General features: G+C 37.5%; 1 protein-coding gene across 1 annotated transcript; it reads left to right on the top strand.

The window, feature by feature from the left end:
• Positions 1-536: 536 nt before the first annotated feature.
• On the top strand, positions 537-23,554 carry slf2 (SMC5-SMC6 complex localization factor 2). The gene is made up of 22 exons (XM_033980128.2): positions 537-694; positions 1,292-1,326; positions 7,049-7,530; positions 9,474-9,680; positions 9,759-9,801; positions 11,237-12,342; positions 13,351-13,433; positions 13,565-13,678; positions 14,307-14,474; positions 15,481-15,583; positions 15,666-15,753; positions 16,326-16,464; positions 16,932-17,016; positions 17,093-17,269; positions 18,217-18,311; positions 18,475-18,562; positions 18,754-18,876; positions 19,487-19,564; positions 19,999-20,085; positions 21,045-21,113; positions 21,192-21,488; positions 22,616-23,554. Exons 1-22 carry the CDS (start codon positions 636-638, stop codon positions 22,859-22,861), a joined length of 3,972 nt encoding a protein of 1,323 aa, XP_033836019.1. The 5' UTR covers positions 537-635; the 3' UTR covers positions 22,862-23,554.
• The last annotated feature ends 114 nt before the right edge of the window (positions 23,555-23,668 follow it).

Raw genomic sequence — 23,668 nt, 5'->3', positions numbered from 1 at the left:
ATTAAATAATGCACAAAATCTGGTATTTACAAAGAACAGACACTAAATGAGACTAAATCATATCTGAAGGAGCAGTGCAAGAAAAACAAATGTTCAAATCATTTCATACTGTCAACTTAAAGCTTTTGTTATTTGTAAGCTAACCCACAGTGGGAGGAATAACTAAACTTTTAGTTACTGAGAGTTAAAGTAAGTTAAAGTAACTGAGAACTACCCATCTCTGTGCTTTTGTATGTCATATAGTCCTTGTATGCATTAATAGAAAAAAGCTGCAACATAAAACATATTTTTCCCCACATTGACAAAAATGCTATTTATAGATTACTCATTTTGAATTAAGTGCATAATAACTGTACATCAGGCATCACAAAAATGTTTATATTCTGCTGTTATTGCTGCAAAATTCATATAACAATATGGTACATTGTCCTTTAATTATATATATTTATTTATATATTTTTTTCAATACAAATATTGAAAAAACAGTTCGTGGGCGTTCGTCCTGCCGTTTTAACTCCAACTCCCATAATCCCTTTCTTCTTAGTCCGGTCATTCCTCACGCGGGAGAGATGTTTTCCTTCCTGCAATGTTATAACACTGAATTCTTGCTTATTTACATGCTTTAACAGGCTTCTATGGTCACTTCTTTACGCCACAAAATGAGAAAATCATCAGAAAACCACGTTGACTACGGGTAAGAGCTAATCTCCCACACTTTTGTCTGACAAGCTGTTGAAGCTAACGTGCTAACGTTAGCTAAACTGACTGCTTCCTGAAAAACCTTTATTGTAATGATGCGCGTTAACAAGAATTATTGTATTGTTTTAACGTGACTTGCATCCTTTACCACCTACAGAACATAACTTTGTAACTTAAATCGTCACTGGTCATAGTCATTTACATACTTTTCTTTTGATTTCTCAACTTTACCTGCTAGCTCAAAATTTATCACAAAAAACGATTCCCGCTAAAGCGATTTTACGCACGTTAATTTGCTGGGGACACATCCTTATTCTGTACATCAAAACGAATGACATGGGTGTCACTGAAACCCACGACAGTAGGGGAAGAGGTGTTGTCATGTTGTGATTGGTCTGTCAAAAAGCATGCGTCCTTCCTAACCTAGGCTCACTTGCAACTGCACCAACTCCAGACCTCCAAATTCTGCCCCACACGCACATGAAGCAGTTGCCATGGATCCCAGATATAATTGCATGGATTATTATTATTATGGATACAGTAATGCATTTTGTAATACACGTGCAGATGACCATTCCTCTTTTCATTGCAGGATACTATCTGAACATTTTTCTCCAGGGAGTAAAGGTGAGTGTGGCTATTGTGCAGAATGAGTTAACTTACAATGTCGTTGGAGGGATTTTTGTTGATACATGTCTCACAGGGTGTGTTATTCAAGGTATGATTGGCAATGATAGGAATTAAAATGAGCCAGCACTCAATCCAGCATTATTCAGACTTTCAGAACAAGTACTTTGAAGTTATTGGTTGTTTATTTAATACGGAAAGTTTACACAGTGACACTAGTTAATCTTGTTATTCATAGTCCCAAATTTACATACTTAAAATTGCATAAATGTGTTTTAGATAAATAAAACACAAGATATTAACATTATGATTAAATCATAACAAAATGGCAATTTGACTTTGCACAGTTATCAAAGTGCAAAAGCTGTGACATTCTATTTCTTTTATAGAAAAATGTTGAAGTTTAGACCTCTAGCTAAAAACATGTTTTGAGGAGGGACACTTTTGTCGTGGGAGCTGATGCACACCTCACACAGCACTGACATTGGACACTTTGTTTATTGGACACTTTATTTCTATTATTGCATTTTACTGATGAATGTGTTTTAATTGCCCCTCGGGGAGAAATAATGTGATATTGATTGATTGAAATAATATACTAATGCATATTTTTGGATTATTTTAGTTTATCAGCTCAGACTTCAGTCTTCTCTCAAATGCGGTTAATGCGGTCTGAAAAGAACCCTACTTCTAAAATGTTATAAATGTTACAAATCTAAAATACTAGTCAGACAATTCATAATTTATTTCCAAAGTTGTGCAGCCTTGTTACAACAATTTATTTTGAGTAAAAATGACCAAGAAATTAGAGAAGTTATTGCAGTGCTTCCCCAATCAAAAGAGTCATGGCAACGATGGTGCTTGAGAATGTGTTGTTAGTCATCTTGTAGAGTTTTCAGTTAAGTTTCAGCCTAGTGATAACCCGACTGTCATTTTAAGATGCTAAATATTAAACTTCAGTTAATTAAAAAGTCTTATGTTTATATAGTGATACATGTGTTTATCGGTAGTGAGCCAACAGTTTATCGGATTGCTCCATCGTGGGGCTGGACAATTTTGTAAAAATATCTAAATGCAGTTTAAAGTTCACATTTTGAATACATCCAGCTGACAAAAAATACTATAATATGGACTGACAAACTCGTACATGAATCACATTTCATAACATGTTTGTACAGATCTAAAATACAGGGTTAGCGGTGTATGCAGAGTTAAGCCACACACCACAGGATAATTTGCCCAATTTAGGCCCTGATTTGCTCCTCCCTGATTTTTGAATCCACTGCACTCCTCATTTGTGTGGTGTCTGTGTAACCACAAAACATCACCACAGTAACAGCCAATAAAACAGCATCAGTGACAGACAGAGTGACACACAGAGGTGTAAGATACAAACTCAGGAAATGGTGAAAATAATTTAAACATTACTTTATTTCTCACCTCTTGTAAAGTTATAAACTGCAGCATTCTCATCAATATTATCCATTACAATTAGTCCTCCTCAAACAATCACACCCAGTTCACTAAACGGCACTATTAATCAGGTTTGAAGCATTTTTCAAAATTTAGATCGTGACTGTCTGTTTATATAGATCAATGCAGCGAGGATCAGGGTGAAGCTGCTGCAGATTAGCGATAGTGACTCTACTTCCTGTGTCATTTATCTCCAGCCTTCTGTACATTAAAAACATATCTGAACTATGGCACCACATTTTACAATTTCATAGTAATAACACTGGTTTGACTTGCATCTAAACTCGAAGTGCAATGCTCTGATCTTTGGAACACTTTCCAGTTAAATGACTTGCTTTGAGACTCTAGACAGGAAATAGTTGACGGAGGCGCACTCGCAACTTTTAGCGATGCGCTGTCTCTTCACTTTATGTTGCATTTTTAATAACTGTAAAGACTGAAAAATCCCGTAGTGTTTAGACAGAATATTTTGTTGTTTGTGGAGGAAATTATGGTACTTCAGAAGTTGCAGCTTTTGCCATTTTCTAATTACGTCCTTTCAAATTGCAATTTCGATTCGGTTCAGTTTAATTCGGCATATCGGACATTGCTGTTTTTTTAGACATCATTCCCAGCTCTTTTTTAGACGTCATTCCCAGCTCTTTTTTAGACGTCATTCCCAGCTCTTTTTTAGACGTCATTCCCAGCTCTTTTTTAGACGTCATTCCCAGCTCTTTTTTTTCGTTTTTTTTTTTTTTTTTTTTTTTAAACAACATTTATTTTTCTCTTGCTGAGTTAATTTTGCAAACTGGTTGGTTTCCTTCAGAAACTCCCCCAGAAGTCTCTAGCAAGGGTAGCATGAGAAATTTTATCACTCTCCTATATCCAGCACCTCATTTTTACTAATGTAGCCTGACCTGTTGCTCCAGTTTTCACAACTGGCGCATCATTAGAAACATTTCAACATTTATAAAAGCACCTCTTGTTCTTTAAAAAGAAACATTGTCTGTACCCCTAGGGCAGAGCATCTCAGATCACAGCATCGTTTTCCCAGAAATAACAGTTTATATTTTATTTTTTTCTTTATTTACACAGGGGAACCCAATGGCTATCTTTTTCATGGGTGCCCTCTTTGAAATACAATACAAAAGGGAAAATAAACAAGTATACAAGTCCATATAAAACAGTAAAAACTAGAGCAGGCGTGTGTAGAAAAGTTTACCAGATTATTAAATTGCGACTGTGTCACCAAAGTATCCAGTTTTGCTTGTCCTTGGAGTGTATTCCATTTTTGTGAAGCAAAACAGATAAACGCCCTCTTTCCTGTCTCAGTTTTGGTGCGTCAAGTCCTTACCCATATGCAGTCATGTGATCTGGTATTAAATGTTTTGTTATCAGGTGAGGTATTCTGGCAGTTTTTTAAGTTGTCCCTTATAGATAAATTTCATACAGCTCACTTTCATACCCATTTTTTCATAGAGAATACTGTGCTGGGTTTCAAATCCATCACCTGCAATAAAACGAAAGGCAGAGTGAAATGGTGTATCCAAGCAGAGGCCCTTTAGTCTGTATGTACACCACATTGCCATAGTCCAGTATAGAAAGAAATATTGTATTCCAATAAATTACAGAAAAGAAATGGTGCAAGCAACCTTTGTTTTTGGCATTTGATTTTAAACATAATTCTGAGATATGTTTTTTAAAGGATACGTTTTTGTCAAGCCAAAACCCAAAGTGTTGACTCTTTCAATCGATGTACCATTTCATGTATAAAGATTTGTAGCTTGCACATCACTTTTGTGTTTTTTGGGAAAAAGAATCATATACTTAGTTTTATTTGCATTCAATTTAAGATTTATGAGGGAATTTTGCATTTCATTAAAATCTCGTTGCAGTTTTATAATCATCTGATCAGCAGAGCACGTGCATTTATGTGCAGATGATTCTGTTTTGTATGCATGTGGCTTTCTCTTAAAATGTAACCAATGGAAGTAGTTAAAATTGTAAAAAGTAGCAGGCCCATAATTAAGCCTTGGGGCACTCCTTTTCTTAAAGTTACAACATTTGATTTAAAACCATACTACTACTGCCTGGGTTCTGTTTGAAAGATAATTTTGGAACCAATTACATGTAGCATCGTCAAAATCCAATGTGCTTCAAATGCTTCAAGTGGACTTCATGACCCTGAATCAAAAGCTCTAGTCAATCAATAAACAGAACTACACACAACCTTGTTTGTCATCAAGGGCTATGATGGTGTCATTTAAAACTTTGGGGTTACAGTGACGGTACTATGCCATTTTCTGAAACCTGACTTTTGAGACTTCAAAATGGAGCCATTTATTTAGATCAATGGTAACTTGATTTGCAACTAACTTTTCTAAAGCTTTTCCAAGACTAGGTAATATATTGGATGGAAATTATTAACACTTTTTGTTGTCCCACCTTGTTGCAACACAGCCAAACAGCCAAAAAAATTTTAAGTTCTTCTGAAAAGTCAAGAAATAATACAAAATTGATTTAAACAACACATCTTCCGGAGCCTGTGGTCAGTACGAGCCACCATAGTAACTGCTGAAGATTTCTCCATAGACATACATTCTGTACCCCCCAGCATGATGTCATTGCAAAGTATCAATATTTTACAACCCTCTATGCAGTAGTACACCTGTCAGGTTAACATATTTTGAAATTTGATATATTGCTAAAGTAAATATAGACAATAACTGATAATATTGAAACTAATTTATGCCCCTGACACAAAAACCCAAGAGCAGATTTAAACCTCAAAAAATATTCTAAATCTACAATATTGTGAAAAAATTTGTTATCTGGTGATGTACCATTGGCTTTATGTACATAGTTACAAGTCAACAAACAGGTTTCATGATGGTTACTGCAATCTACTGAATGGCAATGTGCTTTTAAACTATTTTTGGCTCTAGTGGAAAATGGGTAGTAATACTATAGGGCTCTAAAGAATGTCTAGAATGAAGATGGTGACTGATCTAATCACAACTGGTAAAGAGGTGAGCCGTACCTGAAGGCAGTGTAAAAGGGAAGCCTACACGCACATCAGCATTGCATTTGAAATAAAAAGTTAAAAAGCTGGCCCAGACAATTTTGATTACTTTGTTTAGTCCTGGTTTAGACCCGGTTTAGACCTGCTTGAGATTCTGTTTACAGAATACATTAACATTTTTTTTTGTTTTTTGTTTTTTGGGTTTGTTTTTTTTTTTAGAATGAGAAAACTTTGTTGATGCAAATTTGAATGTTTTCAGCAGAGTGCCTGAAACGTTTATTCTCCATGGATATGTTTTTGTGTTGCCTGAAATGTTCCTCTGAACGACATAAAACTTTGATTCCACCAAACCAAATGTTTCTTTTGACATTAAAAAGCAGCTGTACTTGAATAACTGAAAGATAGAGGTTATACCATACTGTGGAACATTCCAGGCTAGGTCTGCAACCAATGATTATTATAGTAGTAACTTGGAGGTTTTGAATACATTTTAACCAAGTAAAGATTGATTACTAATGCAGCCTGACCTGTTGCTCAAGTTTTAACTACTGGTGTGCCATTAAACACATTATAAACATTTGCAAAAGCACTCATTGTTCTTTAAAAACAAACACTGTCTGCATCCCCATTTACGATGACGTGAATTATTGATAAAAAAAGAGAACTGCCCCCATTGCCCCATTCTCTGTGTGCCCTTTTTGAACACTTAAACACGTGACTACAAGTGGAGCTAGAATAGATATGACTTTATGTTTTGTTTATATATGTGTAACAAATGTAATAAATTATTGTAAAGCTCAGTAAAATACATTTTGTTTTTATTTTTACAAAAGTGAAATTTTAATTTGCTTGTTACTTTAACTTACGATACATTTCTGGGCCTCGCTATGGATTTTAAAAGCTAAATATCAGTATCAGCTAATATCAGTTAGCGGCCAAGGCAGCCGACCAAAAATCGGACATTAGCTCAATAAAGTCCGTATGGACCCATCCCTGATGATTAGGATTATCACATGACTACAGTTATTTTTTATAGTTGACTAGTCAGGTTTACTTGATTAAGTTTTGCAGCTCTATTCCAGGCAAAGCAAAAACTTTTTAATGAAACAAGTAGGTGATGGACCCTTCACTAGAAAATTGAGATAATCAAAAATCATATGTATAGTTAACTCTTTATCTACTGTATGGAGGAGAAAATGTGTATGTACTGGAGAAGCCCTAACATGAACTCTTTTGTCTCTATTTCAGTAAGGGACTTTTACTTTCCAAACCACAACCCCGCCTTTGCTCTGGAGACCCCAATGAAGCCTTCACAGATCCCCAACCGCTTCCCGCACCAAACGTACAGCAGGTCTCTGCACTGTCACAGACCAGAGCAGCAACAACGACACAGGCAGCCCTTCAGCATGACTCCCTACTACCCTCCTCCACAATCTGCAGGACCACACCACCATCGCCTAGGGCAGCTCCAGCACGGCTACACGTCACCCAACTGGAGTAACGGGGAAAACTACAACCGGCCTCAGCTATGTCCAAGAGCGCAGGTGTCACACCACTGGCGCCCTGTGACCCCAACGCTACTGCCACTCCCTCCTCCGCGCGTGTCTGTCAGTCATGTAAACCAAACAAGCATTCACGCCATGCTTCCTCAGAGAGATCCTCCAGACAGTTCCACAGATGCAGGGGTGAAACGCCAAGATCTCACAGGGCAGGACAAACCCAAGGACAAGGTATAGTTTACACTGATGCCACCATAGTCACATTTGAGTGCAGATGGTTAGTTTTAATGTTGACCGCACATTCAACAGTTTTCTTATCCTAAGGACAGTAAGTGAAGCAATTTCCATTTTTTTTCCATTCATAAGGTGTTTGCCAAATTATGCTGAAATCAATAAATCCTGACATGACACGACGGTAGTGTTGTTGAGATACTAAAATTTCTAACTCAATTTACAATTTCGATACCAGACTCACTCACACACTCACTACCCGATGCCATTTATGATACCACAATGAAGATAAAACATTCCTTTATTAGTAATAGTAATGTAATTTTAATATACAAAATAATACTTTTTTGTTACCATGAAGTCTTATATTTGCTCTGTTAAAGCTCAAAATCATACTAAAACTTGAGGAACGCTCAAACTTTCTTATTTTTTGCAAGGCCTGTCATGATGATGACTATATTGACTTTATCGTTCAGTATATGCTAGACTGTATTTATCTATTTAGCAATTTTTTCTATGTAGTATTAGGCCTTAATTGTGACCTTTGAGTTGTTGAGGGTCCAATATATTGCTGGCCACATTATGTTTAAAATGATTCACTTAGAAAAGGGTGATTACCCTGTTTTAAGCTTATTGTGTAAGTAGTATAAATTCATTGTGACAGGCCTGATTTTTTCATTTTTGATACTTGCTGAAATGATTATCTAGTTTTGATATTGGTTTTAGCATCGATAAGTATCTGGTTTTTGATACAGCCCTATCAGGCAGTGGACAGGGAGGGACTGCAGGTGGATGTCATTAACTGGTTAAACACTTTATAAATGCGGACAAAACTCCTGTGTCTTTGTGTCCTCCAGTAAAGTAATTTGCAGTGTTTTTGTATAATATTTGCTTATTTTAATAACATCCACCACAGCACCACAGGACTATTATTGAGGTGATAATTCTATGTTACTGCAGTCAGTTGCAAAAGCTCTTTCAGTGATTATAAAGAGTTGTGAAATCTGACCCCACAAAGTCCCCTTGCATTAATATGAAAGAGCTGCTGCAGTCTATTAGCGTTGTAAAATCAGATACTAATTGATACTAAAACTAGCTAGCTCCTTTATCTAAGGCTACTCTTACAGAGAATAACAGAAAGTAAATTTTAGTGAGGCTTTGTAGATGAAGATGAGGTAAAAATGCCAAAAAAAACCCATGTTGTCACGAGTTTTGTTTTGGCTGGTTGTGTTTCAAATGAAAAGGAAGTTTTAGTGTTAACCTCCTGTAGTGGCTTGTGGTCTGAACGTATTTCAACACCAGATGTATAGAGGTGTTACATCTGCAGTACTGTCTGTGTGAAAAAGTGACTGATGTACCAAACTTGACTGATGTGTAAATTAATAAGCAGAACTCACAATACTTTTAAGAGGGGTATTATGAAGAATAGACACTTTGGAGCTTTCTGCTGTGTTATAACATTGTTGCCTTATCAAAAACATACCTGGAGAGGTTTTTGATGTCATGCATGTTTCACCCAGGCACTATTTCACTGCTAACCATATGATTCTGTCCAGTGCTCACACATTCTCCCCCACCACAATTTTATATAAATATAGAAATGCATGATGCAAAGAGACACTCAAGCCTGATGCGATGTGCTGTAGTTTTATTAGCTGGATGCATGCTGATTGTGTTGTGATTGTGCTGTGAAGGGGGAGTGACGTCGAGAGCAAAAGGAAGAGAGACTCAGAAGTGTCAAAAACAAAAATGAAACTTATCAGACATGTTAATACATGTTTTTGGGCGAGTATAGCATTTCCAGTCAATAAAAGGTAACATGGTGATCTAAATATGTTACAGCAGTTAATATCCCACAGATGTGTAATAGCCCCTCAAACATTCATGTGAAATCAAAAGATTTACTTTCGACATTACTTAATATTGCTAAAACTGTGTGTTAGGTTGAGTCCGGTCCTGTGGAAGATGTGCCACTGGTGGAGCTGCATAAACCCAGTGGCCACCCCCTCCTTAGTGGGTGTCACAAGGACCGCGCCCCCCGACCGCACCAGGAGTCCTGGAGCAGCAGCAGCGGCCTGGCTCTGCCTTCCATGCCTGGTCAGGACAGAAGGTCCAGCCTTCCTTTCTTACACAGCCACATGCCCACTCAGGTCAGAAAGGGTTGTCAACATATTAACTATATAAACAAAAGGCTGATGATTAATGCTGGTGACTCATTTCCCCTTTAGGAGCAACATCAAGAAGAGACGGCCTCGCGTACATCACAAACAAGTAGGAACTGTTTACCTGTACATATTGTATATATTGTTCTATCACTGATATTATGCTTTAAATATCAATTCTATAAATAAATACATCCAGCATGGCACGGCATGTTGTACAGCTTTGAAAGGATTTACTTGCTGACAGTGTGTGAGTGTACAAAGGCAGAGATGAAAGAAAGATCGAGACAGTCCACACTTGAGTGGTGAACTGAACATGGTAAACGGCAAAACAATGTAAAGCAGTGTAAAACGGCTATCAGCGATGTTGTTAAACTGCACTTCTATTCATCAGAAAGACAGTGCCACATCCCTGTTTTAATCATTCTATCTCAATCTGAATTAACTTTTTTACTTTGTTGTTACTCAGACAGTCGGTTATTTTGTCAGTTTGAAGTGTATATGACAGGTTTTTGTGGTTTTCTAACTATTACTTCATTTGGTGGTATAGTACTCTATTTATCATAGTTTTACATCAGTTGCAGTTTGTGGAAAAAAATACAGAAAGTAACTTTGAGTTCTATAACAGAATCCCTCTACCTTTGTCATCTACACGGAAAACTCAAAATGCAGAGATAGTTTATGCACACGGGTGGCATTAACCTTTATTTAACAAAATAAAGGTGTCATTTATTTTTATTAGTCTTATTATAACTATTATGTGATTAATGGCACATTTTTGGTCCAGATATGTGAATGATAAATGCCATGGCAACGGTACAAGATTTTTATCAGGCTGATTTTCATGGGTAGGGCATTTTAGAAAACACAGTCATAATTTCTTACTTTTGCCTTCAGTGTACAATATATGGTCATGCTCTGCGTGATCATAATTACTGCTGTGAGTAAAATCAATGTGAGAACAAGGATAAGTTATGTTTTTGGAAAATCTGTCTATTCTACTTGATGACAGTCTGTGCACTGACATACAGATCCATAAAGTCCACAGTCATTATGGGAAATGGTAAATTGTCACAGTTTTATATAGCACTTTTCCACAGAGCGCTTTACATCAAGGAACCACTCACCCATTCACTCACATATTCATACACCAGTGTACAAAGATACTGGGGGTGAAGTGGGTTAAGTGTCTTGCCAAAGGACACAACATCATCATTGATGTGTGGGAACTAGACTCACACCATCAACTTGTGAGTCAGTAGATCTAACCTCTCTACCAATGATTTTTATGTTCAGATCGGAATTTGAACTGCCAACCTTTGTATCAGTGGACAGACACACTAGCAACTAAGTTACTTTTGCCCCTTATGGTTTTCTTTCAGACAACTTTGTTAATGAGATGTATTTACGTTGATATGTTTCGGCTGTTAGGTGGCAGTTCTGAGGAAGGCTTGCAGCTGTGTTGGCGGTCTGAGCCCTTATTATTTACAGTGTTGATTTCAGGTTAACAATGATCTAATGGTGTTTCTCTTCTATCCCATTAGAGGCACGCCAGAAGAGGTGCAGGAGATCCAGAAGTGACGACGTCCACGCCAAGAAACCGTGTCTTCCATCTGTACAGCCTGATACAACACTCCAATGCCCTTCTGCTAATGTCCCCACCTCACATTCCCAATTACCTGACTCGGAGAGCTCTCCTAAAACTTCTGAAAACCATACGCAGAAGACAGAATCACTACAGGAAAAACCACTCAAGTCCACTCACTCCTTACCACACACACCTAAATCTTGGGTTAAACAAGCTAGTGTTCATTTCTCAAATAATGGCGTGATAGTATTAACACCTACATGGATGAAAAGTGACACCAAGATACATGAAGAATCTAAGAAGACTGGAACAACTGCAACAATTACAACGCCATCAAATAGTACCAATGTCTCTTTTAGTAGTAGAAATGAGCCCAAAAGCCTACACAGCATCAGCCAGGTAGCTGACAGCAAAATGGTGGACCTGAATTGCAACAAAGCAGCGGTGAAGGCAAACGCGGGATCACCAAGTTGTCGCAAAGTTAACCGTCCCAAAAAGCCGCCCGTATTGGATGACATAAGTGACCTTTTCACACCTGATCCGGTTTACACTGTCAATTCTGTCCAGAAAACTCTAAAAATTAGGCCAGATGACAAAGCTAAAATCCTCAACGATAAAAGTGAACAAGCTGTTTCAAATCACGCACAAACTCCAGGGTCCAAGCTATTGCATAAGGAGAAGGCGTCAGCACATGGCAATTCTTCAACGAACGTGTCAAATACCAACTTACTCATTCCTGATGATGTCCAGATCTCATTGCCCACTGTCATTTTAACACGTATGGCACTTCCCGAAAAGGATGCCAATGCCTGTGAGACGGTTAAACACAGGGAGGACAAAAAGAAGGCGGTTCATGATGATTGTCTAGACCTGGACTTAGATTTGACTCTGGATTTGGACTTGGACGCTCCCAGTACTCAGAGCAGCGACAGCGAGGAGCCGCTCGTGTCCCTGCAGGAGATCATGACGAGGAAGAGCAAGCCTCTCGATACGCCCAACAAAGGGGCCTTCTCCACACCCAGCACGCCCAGCACACCCAGCCACACCAACCACAAGAGACTGGTGAGTGCCATGAACGTCTTTAAAAAAAAAAAAAGTATATATAATACTGTTGTCACAATACTAAAAACAAACTCAATTTAAAACACTCTTTATTTAGACAATAGAAGGTGATTCTCAATATTAAATGGCAGTACCTTTTTATATTACCATGTGATCTTATATCCAGGTCCAGGTAGGTCCCATAGTGGTCCATGGGTGTGTACTACTCTGGATGTCTTATACTTGTTCTGATACAGCTCAAGGCAATTGTAAAGCTGTTCAGGAGAGGTTCATTTCTATCCTGTGAATGTGACTTTTGTATTGATACCTGCTCAGATGAGTATCTAGTTTCGATACTTTTGAGAAATCTAATATATTTATTCATCTGATAATAGTAAGTAGTATCAGGTGATGTTTTTACAGTTCATTGCCATTATGTGAAACATTTTCCCCATTCTGTTCTCCTATTGGTCAGCCTCAGAGAGAGTGGGCAGATTATCAAAATTATCATATTGTGAATGATTTTTTTGAATGAATGAAACTTTAAATATCAAGTATATAGTTTGTAATTTAAAAAATGCTGCAAAAGAGCTGATTAAAACTTATAATGAAAATTAAAACATAGGTTATAAACATCCAAATTAAAGGTACAAGGTGATAATTCTGCACTTTGTGGTAGGCCTGTCACAATAATCATTATATCGACTTACCGTTTAATATATATTTTGCTCGAACAATTATTTTTGGAGGTCAGTATTTATTGAGTGTTCTTTTTCTTTTAAAGAGATGTTTTTAACACATTTTTGTTGGATTGAAATAATTTTGTTACCATATCTCTGAAATTCATTTTGTGCTGCAAGTGGCAGTGCTAATGTATTTTTTAAATACAAATTCCAGTTTAATATAGGAAAATAGCAAAAAAAAACCAAAAAACTACCAATATCTGCACCAAGCTCAAGTTATGCACAAATGTATTATGTGAAAATCTATATAAAATGCTTCCATTTCAATTGTGCGCTTTTTCTTCAGCACCACACACTGTCCAACACCAGGACGGGGAACTATAAGAACAGCCTGGACCAAATTCTCAAGGAGATCACCACCAGTAAAAAGTAAGTGTTTCGTTCCATATTTTGGATGGTGAAAAGTTCTCAAAATGACTGCTAGAAACAGGAAACTGAAATCCATGAATAGCACTGTTAGATTTGAACTGTAATTATTATTTGTGCTTCTTCTACGTCAGAGCAAAAGAAACGGAGACAGAACTCCTAACAGCCTGTCAGGAGGATCTGCTGAGGATCGCTGAGTTTGAGGAGGATGAGATGAACAAGGAGGGGCCTCTGTCCGCTGAGCACCAGTAAGAACAGATTTACTCATTATAATTGTTGCTTGTAAATGAAATAGTGTTGAAATGAACATTATTTAAAGGTGCTGTACCTGATTTTTTTCTGTCTTAAAAAAAGTGAAATTTAAATGTTTTGCTGTGGTCCAAAGTTATTCCTCACTTACCTTATGCATTCATTTTTCACCACGATGAGTTTATAATCGCTTTTTGCAACTTTCAGAAGCCAGAGCGATGCTGTCACAGTAATACCGACAGCAGCTACCATGCTAACAATGCACTTTAAGTTTATCCCACAATAAAACCCTCGATACATGGATGTAGACCATACGCAACAAACTTATTTTGACCTCAGGAGCTGCTTATACAAATTATGCTCAAACACATAGAAACATGTGTACGGGGACTTTAAGTGACATGCGTGTGTAAAAGCTGCTATGCCTGTAATCTAGACATGTTACAAACATGTTCTGAAATGTATTTTTTATTAGCTTAGCAGTTCAGATTTCAGTCTACTCCAATTTTAAAGGTGCACTATGCAACTTTTCTGCTCCCAGCACCTGCTTCTCTCCATGTAGATGTTACTGCTTGCCTGAAATATTCCAAAGTATACTATGCCGTTAAACTCCTCATTGTTCAACAGGCAGATCCTCCAGCGGTACTCCTTGTTGTCCAGTGCCATCAGAGAAGTGCCTCCTGGACATGACCTTTTTCAGTTGGAGAAGTTTGGCCGAATCTTTAACCAGAACACACTGCAGCTCCGCCAGTGCATACTCAGCCCTCAGGAGACAGCACAGAAGACCCTCCTGTGGTCGGTATTTACGTTACGTGTTCGCGGTCTTTAAAGGGGCCATATTAAGTTCTTTTCTGATCTATGTTATAATGTTGTTTCCTCATCAAAAACATGCCTTACATTTGTATAACCATTCTGAAAATCTGCAGTTCCTCTATAAGATCACATTGGGCTCCTCATCTTTTTTTATTTATCGTTATCTTTATTTATACAGGGGAACCCAATGAAAGCACTTAGACTCTTTTTCGTGGGCGCCCTGTTCAAAATACAATGCAAACAAAACATAGTTTCTGTTGCTCTTGAACTAAACTGACACTGTGGGACCATTACTAACACCTTTTACTGAAGCTGTGACAGTGCTCAACAGTTTCATGTTTTTATTTGAATGTATATCTTGTTTCTTGTTAGACACATGCCCAAAAGCCTTATTAAGATGGCAAAGTTGTTAACATGTTTAGTTCCTTGCTGTAAATGTGCCATAGTTGCCATAGTTACCACTCTAAATATTCATGATACTCTGATTGTGTATGTATACAGGGATATGAGTATCCTGATTCTTTGAGCACATATAAAACATCACAATAACACATTTTGTCTGAAATATTGCTGAAGTAAATATAGACAATAAATGGTAATATTGAAACAAAAAAAAAAAACTAAAGTAAAAAACAAGAGTTGCATGAAATAAACGGTAGAATGAAACACTTTAGTACTTTGCATCTTTAATGAGTCACAGAAGTAATTCGTTCAAACTATTATGGCTTAAATTTGATCATATAGCCAAAAAAATAACAAAATATTTCCCATTGGTGCAAAGAAAATGTACACATGACATAAATATTGACCCCCAAAACATATTATTCCAGCTTTCATATACTGAGTAATAAGTTGATATAGTAGTTATTGTGACAGGCCTAACCTCAAATCTAGAATACTGTCAAAACCCGGATAAGGCTTTTAATCCGGATACTCGAGCGCATGTAAACACACTCACTGTGATGCTTCTTTGGTATTGTGTTTTCAGGTCCAGCCATGCTCAGTTCAAGCTCTATGTCCACATCGATCTGTTCCAAGAGGCCTACCAGCGCTCGCCCTGCCCCTTTCAGATCACACGCTTTCTCTTCAAGGTACTTCTCTCACACATCAATATAACTACTGCAGTTTATCTACATGTTACTAATGCTTCTATTTATCCACCTTTTTTCTTAGATGATGTGCGTTCACAATGACCACCTGTTGTCAGTGAAGATACTACAGATCCTCACTGACATCGCATACACCGCTGCTACTCAAACAGGTAACTCCTGTGTTTTGATATTTGGGATTCTCTACATTGTTTTAAAAAAGCATGAAGGTATTACAGGTCCGTTGTTTTTCACGGGAGTTACGTTCTAAAAATAACCCGCAATAGGTGAAATCCGAGCAGTAATCAGCTGATTGACAATGGTCTACAATCTCTTAGCCAATCAGGACGCAGAACACAATGCACGTTCATACACTGTTAAAAAAAGCAGACGAAATTGCACTAAAAAAATCCTCGAAACAGCGAGATCGCAAAAGGTGAACTGCCTTATAAGTGAGGGACAACTGTAAATCGATTATGGAAGGATATCGGCCTTAATCGGTGTTTTACATGCCTGTGATCCAGATTACACATTTCAATACTTAACAAAAATGTGAGTCTGGTCACCGGTGAATCTTCATGTTTTCAGAAGGGTGGGATTGATAGGTGGATTAGCAGATCTAAAATATCAGATCTCCAGATATCTTTGGTTTTGTTATTCATTTGTCGTTTTGATGTTTGTTTATGCGATAACATAGTATTACTGTGAATCTGATCATATGTGTTATTCCTGTGTGTATTTGCAGTGAATGGCAGTGACAGATTCCGGGTGTGGGTGCCCTCTGTAGCAGACGTCACGCTGGTGCTCATGAACATGGGAGTGCCCTTTGTGTCATTGTTCCCTCTGGAGACTCTGCAGCCGCCTTTTACTGAGGGAGAGCTACTGTAAGTTTATATTTATAGAGACAGGATTGGCTTCAATTCATGTTTTATTGAAAAATTGGTATCGCTCTCGCTCTCTCACTCTCACTCTCTCTCACACTCTCACTCTGTCATCAAGCTCTACATGATCCTGGTATTTTTATTTCACAATTGTGTCCATAAATCAAGAGATGAACATCAATGAACAAATCAGGCACCTTCTTTTCCTGAGGCCGCTCCTGCTAGTGTTAGCAACAGGTTTGATTGACAGTCTTGTTTAGCACCCCTTTCTAGACTAGTGGTGTGGATGGGAAGGGGCATTACCTTCAGCAGCCTCGCTCCTGATTGGCTCTTTGGTTGCTATGATACTCATGGTCATCTCTCCAGGCCATTAGAATATCACTGATTCTCAGCCTTTTTTTTTTTTTGCTGTTAATCAAAGAGTACATAATGTGGCTATGTGTAACCCAAATGTTTTGTTTTTATTTTAGTGAAGACATCTACATTAAAAGTGAGAGTCCTTCCAACCAAGCACCAAGCACTTTCCCTGAACACAACTGTAACAACATGTTTAAGGTGAACACCAGAGCGCCGCCCACAGTTCAGTCCCCGTTAAACACATTCTAAATGACCCTGTGTGTTTTGTGCTCAGTACCTGTCGTGCTGCCTGGGCCTGTGTCCGCAGGCCTATTCTGACAGTGAGCTGCTGCTTCTGTTAACAACGCTCTGTACTGTCAGTTTGGAGACACGGTTCCTGCTACAGGCCACTGTGGACCTCTACCCTCTTTTCTACAAGCTGCTCAACAACATCCGCCACTGGGACGACATGGTACAACAGGCTTGGTTTTACTCTAATGATAATTCGGATGTTGATGGTTGGGGCGATACGGTACACATCTATTTTATATTGCTTTAATGTTGTAGGTTAATGAGGGGGTATTATGCAAAATATTTTTTTGAGTTTTCTCTCATTTTAAAACATTGTTCCCTCACCAAAAACCTGCCTGAAGAGGTTTTAGATTTAATCCATGCATGTTTCACCAATTTAGCAATCTCTCTCAGGCCCTATTCAAACCCTCCTCACGGTTAGCTGTAAGATTCTGTGCACTGCTCCACCCACAAGCACTTCACTAGTGGCATGTCTGCTGATTGTGTTGTGATAACGCTCTAAAGAGGAAGTGACTTGTTATTAATGTGTTGTTTTTGACAAATATAGCATTTCCAAAACTACAAAACATAAAATGATGATCTAAATGTGTTAGCAGTTAATACTCTAATACTATAAAATAGTCCCCCCCACCCCCCAAAAGCTGATCATTGCTATCTACTCAACTTATTTGATCACAATTTTATGAAATGCACAACCTTATATGGAGTTCAACATTCTACATTCTGCACATATACTGCATGTAACTAATTAATGTTAATTTTAGTAATAAAAAAACATTTTTTCAATTCTGTCTAATCAATATCAGAAACGGGTTTATATAAAATTATAGGTCTTGTGGCCATTGGTTAGCACATAGCTGATTAGCCTACCACATACTTTCAAACTTTTAATTTTAAATAATTTAACTCCATGGAAAAAATTTATGAGAACTTCACTTTGAGAACCAAGTGGTGAGCAGTCACTGTTGAGCTCCATAACAGGTAGTATAGTGCCATCTGGGGGACACTATACTATCAAACTCTACACCTTGATTTGAAAAAATAATGGAAAAAAGCAACATTTGTACCGATCTTTTTTATTAATCTGTTGCATTTAAATTCCTCTAGATGCTTAAAATCTGCCTGGCTCTGACGGGCCTCACAGACGACCACCACAACATGTGTTATCTAGTTCAACTGCTGCCTGACCACACCCGTGGAAAGTAAGATGATTCTACACACTGCATTTGTTCAAAAACATGGTCATACTTATTTTTTTTATTTCCCAAGAACATTAGTCTACCTCTACTTGAGTGTTTACATTTTTTCTAGCTGTAGATTACATTTACAGTTATTTTTTGTAACATTTTTTTGCCTTTTGTTTAGGACTCTCCGCCGCCATCTGAGCCTATCTATGATTTCTAAACTGTTGGATGGCAGTTGTATGTACAGACCCAAATCCAAAGAGCTGCAGGTGACCCTCTCTTACCCTCTCGTACCCTCTCTTTAACTCTCTGGTAGAGCAGTTTTAAGTAGAAATAGACAGATATATTGGTTGGCAGATATATCAGGCAGATATTTGAACTTTTTAGCAAATTGGTCGATCTCTTGTTTTGCGTCCAATTGAGCACTAAGGCTTGTTCTTGTTCTGATTGTGTCTTTTAGCTGAGTGACCTGAGGCTGTACGTGTGGAAGATGAAGCCATCCTCTCTGCTGCGCTCCATCCTCAGCTCTTGTCACCGCAGCCAAACAGAGGGGGAGGAGGACCGGAATCTGCTTGATCAACAGGTCAGCAGTGCCTCTAGGCACTATTTACATTATATATTCTTTTTACGCACATGCAGGGGTTGGGTGGGTAATTATAAGTTGCATTTAAGACTACTTTTGCTTGAGTGTACATTTGATTTTGTACATCATATTTCTCTCTATTCAATTAATATCTTGAAGTAACTCGCTCTGTGTTTACTATCCATCTGTAAAAATCCTGCTTGATGATGTAAATAATTAATAATGCAAATCTAAATCTAAATGTAGTCTTTAATGCAGTTAAAGACTAGACAGAAAACCTATCTCTTCTCCCTGACATTTAATACTAGATAAACAGAATACCCTGGTGTTTTAGTGTTCTTTTCCTTTGTTTTTGTTGACTTTCAGCTGAAGTTGTTTTTAAATGCGCTATAAATACACTTAAATTATTTCATACTTCAGTTGCATTCAATTCAACACCCAGACAGTCTGATTACATCAATGAAAAAAGTTTTAAAAAACATACCTGTGTTTAAACATTTGATGAATAAATATTTGTATTCAAAACCTTACTTTTAAAATAAAGTTACGTTGTGCGTGCTACCACCTCTCAATTCAGTGTCAACAGCACATTTGAACTTGTTTGTTGCAGGCATACTACCTCTGCTACAGCCTTTTGACTCTGACGAATGAAGCGACCAATGTGCAGTTCTTCCCCCCTCAGCAGAAGGTTTGTCCAGTTTGTCAGATTTGATTCACACGACTTAATGTTTTTTATAGGTCTGTCACAATATTTACTATATCACCTTATCGCTCATTATGTGATAACTGGGACAATCATTTTTAGGCTCAATATTTATCATGTGTACATTTTCTTTGCAATAATGGTGAGATTTTAGTTATTTTAGTTATAAAATCATAACATTTGAGCTGTACAGGGTCAAAAAAATGCTTCTATGGCTAATTATTTTTCATTCTGCTATTTAGTGTATCTCAGGTCTATAAATGTGTTATAAGATAGTTTCACTATTATTTATCATTTATCATTCTATTTCTCCGTAGCAATATATTGTGTTTCAAAATTTACAGTCACAGTGACAGGCTTAGTTGTCTATGTATTAAATCAGTTTGTATGTTTTTTTGTTTGTTTTTTTTATGATGTAGAAGCATCTGCTGTTACTGTGTTCTGAGCTGGAGCGACACGTCAAGTGCCACATTAGGGAGAGTGAGAAGTGTCTTTACCGCAGTAAGGTGAGGACTGTCATTTACAAACCTAAATGAAGCTCATGTTTTACACGAGGTCAGGCAAACTATTGAAGGCCTTTGTAATAGATTTGACACTACTGGTAATATTCCTACATTTGTGTCCATATTGTGGAAGACTAAAATGGATCAGTTATTTGCTACAGCAAGAAGGTTCCTGGTTCAATCTTGTGATCTCTCCCAGTCCCTATTTGAACCCTCTTTAGTTACCTGTAAGATTTTGTACAATGCTCAGCCCACAAGCCTTCATCATCCATGTTCTCACACAACAATTCTACATAAATAATACAAAAGCATGATACAAAACTGTACACTACAACTTGACAAACCTGACATTTGTTTATTTACTTGGATTCCATTAGCAGAAAGCAGTGCAGTTAGCTAGTCTTCCTGAGTCCATTGAAATATAAAATCTTAATTTTATCATTTCAAAAATACATTAATTGCATTTGATGTTTCATTGCAATAAAATCACATTTTCTTAAAAGTAATCACAGTTGAATTCAAGTTCATCTAAAGTGTACATTTGCAGTACATTTAATTTAACATGTGACATTTCAGATAAATTTTTAAACAATTGTTTGATGTGATGTGCAGTAGTTTCATTAGTGGGCTGTTGTGTTCTGAAAGGTGAGTGACTCTGACCTGTTGTTTTTGGCAGATATATGGTGCTCTGAATATGAGTTAATAACAATAATACCCAATAGTATAATACCCCCTCTTTAAGGTTTAAGAACATAAACAAAGGTGGACTTTTAAAGTAAACTTAAAGTGTTTTTTCAGTCCAGTACCAATTCATTCTACTTTATTTATTCCTCCAAAGTAACTCCTCCCTGTTGATAACCTGATCCATAATTAGTTTGAATTTGATTATTGCTGCTAACTGAATTTGCTGACTTAGTAACGTCACATTACCACTCTGTTTAAACTATTTATCTCTTTTTCAGGTGAAGGACCTTGTGGCCAGGATCTACACAAAATGGCAGATGCTACTTCAGAAAACAAGACCTCTAAATGTACAGCAGCTAATTTATTATTTAATTAAAACAAACAAACAAACAAACAAATAATAAAATTTGTTTTGTTCCTTTTAGGGCAAACTGTACGACTACTGGCAGCCATTGCAAGGAGATTCAGGAGGAAGCCTAGATATCGAAGAGATTGAGTCGAGTCAGGAAGTCACAGAAAAAGACAGCGTTCTGGACCAGGACACTGTGGAGATGGTGGAAGATGGCACCAAAATGGATGACAAAGTGGTGGATCTGACAGAGAAGGAGTTGACACAAAATGGACTTACAAATGCTGCTCAGAAACCAGTGGATGAGCACTTAAAGGAGGAGACAGAAATCCAAGATGAAGGAATGGATTACCAAGATGGAGAAGGTGACCAGGTAAAAAAAAAAAACACAACATAAATAACATAACAGGTCAGTGTGAGTTTGTACACCTTGCTTCAGAATATTTTCTTCTTCTTCTTCTTTATTCGTAAGCCATTACAATCACAACTGAACCTGGGTTGCCAGAGCCTTAACCTGCAGATAGAGAACGCATACAAGTTTTTGTCATGCTCAGTAAATTGACTCACTGAGTTGCAGAGGCTGCACTAGCACTAATGCTTGTCTGCAATTGCTGGGTTTTAGTTTCAAACCAACTGAATTTCAGCATTGAAACTGGCAACTCAAATGAGGCTCATTCTGCTTTCTGATTGGATAATCGTCTTGAGAACCAAAACACCAAATTATAATATGAACTTTACCATCATGTCCAATATTTTTGTTATTAATAAATTAGTATTATACTTGTTATCAGTAAAAACTATATTTGATTTAACATGTTTATGTCTGGGAATGCAAATAGGTCAACTGCATACAGTTCATGTAATCATTCATAGGATCTTTATTCATACCTAGCAGTACAACAATATTTGCCTTTCCAAATGCCATCGGAACCTAACCAATGCTAAAACTGGTCTATACCAGGTCCAAAAACAGGACTTAAAGATGTCTAAACAATTGACTCATGACTAAAATGTGTACATCAGGGCTTACATTAAATTACAGTTGAACTAAACATTACTTAAAATCCCAAACTGTCTGATTCAGCAATAAAGTTTGATAGTTAATTTCAGAATTCAAATAAATACACTGGGAATAAATAGTAACAAAGTGGTTCTATTCCTAAAGCTAATGTTAGTGTATTTATAAGTAATTGTAGAAATGATCCTGGACGCCTCCCTAGGGAGGTGTTCTGGGCATGTCCCACCGGGAGGAGGCCCCGGGGAAGACCCAGGACATGCTTGAGGGACTATGTCTCTCAGCTGGCCTGGGAACGCCTTGGGATCCCACCGGAGGAGCTGGAGGGCATGTCTGGGGTGAGGGAAGTTTGGGAGTCCCTGCTTAGACTGCTGCCCCCGCGACCCGGCCCCGGATAAGCGGAAGAAAATGGATGGATGGATGGATGGATGGATGAAGAAATGATTTGGCATTTACTGAAATGTTTTTTGTTTTGTTTTTCTTAGTTTCCAGAAGAAGGGAGTGTCATAGAGAAGGCCAATAGCACTTTTGTACTGGACACTGAAGGAGGAGACACGCTTACACAAGGGGACGAACTCTGTGAGAACATGGACACAGAGACAGAACATACCTCAGGACTCTCCCCGGAGCAGTCCCTGTCTCCTGGCTTTGAGTGTGGGGTCATGGAGAGGCATGCTGTGGCTGGGGACAGGACGGACACAGCCCTGCTCCCCCTGCTCCAAACAAGCTAACTCCAGACAACGCACAGATACTTCAGGGCTGACTTCTATTGCACTACACCTGTTAAAATAAAAATAGTTTCTCATAAATATTTCTGTTTCAAGGTTTTATCCAAATTGACTACTTTGTTCTACAACTGTTGTATGAGCAGAACTGGTGCTCTTGTTTCAAACTTCATCCTTACAGATTTCATATAAATATTTTATGGATGGTCTATTGATGATTGGTGATATCAGAGGATTTCCCCAGATATCTCTATCAGTCCAATATTGAAAATTTAGCCAGTATTTGTACCTATATTTTTTCCATCTCTTTGTGCCCATATGTTCATCAGATTTCTCTTTTTAAGTATACCAGAAAAAAGCGTTATTATTTTTGCAAAAGCAATATGTTAATTTGGAAACTATAACTTAAAAGCGTAATATCAGCATAAGCAAATATCGATTATTCTACCATCCGTACTATATTTCATTTGCAATTAATTCTGTACCTCAACATGTTGACTTTGAAATATTTAAGTGCAATTATTTTGTTAATTATTGCAATTTAAGATGATAAAATAATTCTGTAATTGTTTTGTAATTTATTGCATGTGTTTTCATATTTTATATCTTCTGTGTTTGGCAGAATATTTTTCTACAGTTCTACAGTTTTCTACAAGTGTGTTTTCACAAATGCAATTATTAAATTTAAGTTTTCTTTTGAATGACTGACTTTTATTCATACAGACACTTGTTTCTGGAGGTTTTTCCCCAGACAAAACAAAAAGATGGAGGTGAAATTCCTAGAATATGTATCTTGTATAGTTGCATTACACT

This window comes from Periophthalmus magnuspinnatus, chromosome 15 (assembly GCF_009829125.3).
Source record: "Periophthalmus magnuspinnatus isolate fPerMag1 chromosome 15, fPerMag1.2.pri, whole genome shotgun sequence".
Taxonomy (NCBI): domain Eukaryota; kingdom Metazoa; phylum Chordata; class Actinopteri; order Gobiiformes; family Gobiidae; genus Periophthalmus; species Periophthalmus magnuspinnatus.
The sequence above is the reverse complement of the archived record's forward strand: the minus strand, read 5'-3'. Positions and strand labels throughout refer to the sequence as shown.

Bases quoted from the DNA above. Each gene is read 5' to 3' on its own strand.
- slf2 (XM_033980128.2), top strand. From the start codon at position 636: ATGGTCACTTCTTTACGCCACAAAATGAGAAAATCATCAGAAAACCAC. The intron at 12,343-13,350 runs GTGAGTGCCATG...CTTTTTCTTCAG, and splicing joins ACACCAACCACAAGAGACTG to CACCACACACTGTCCAACAC. The intron at 21,114-21,191 runs GTACAGCAGCTA...TGTTCCTTTTAG, and splicing joins AGAAAACAAGACCTCTAAAT to GGCAAACTGTACGACTACTG.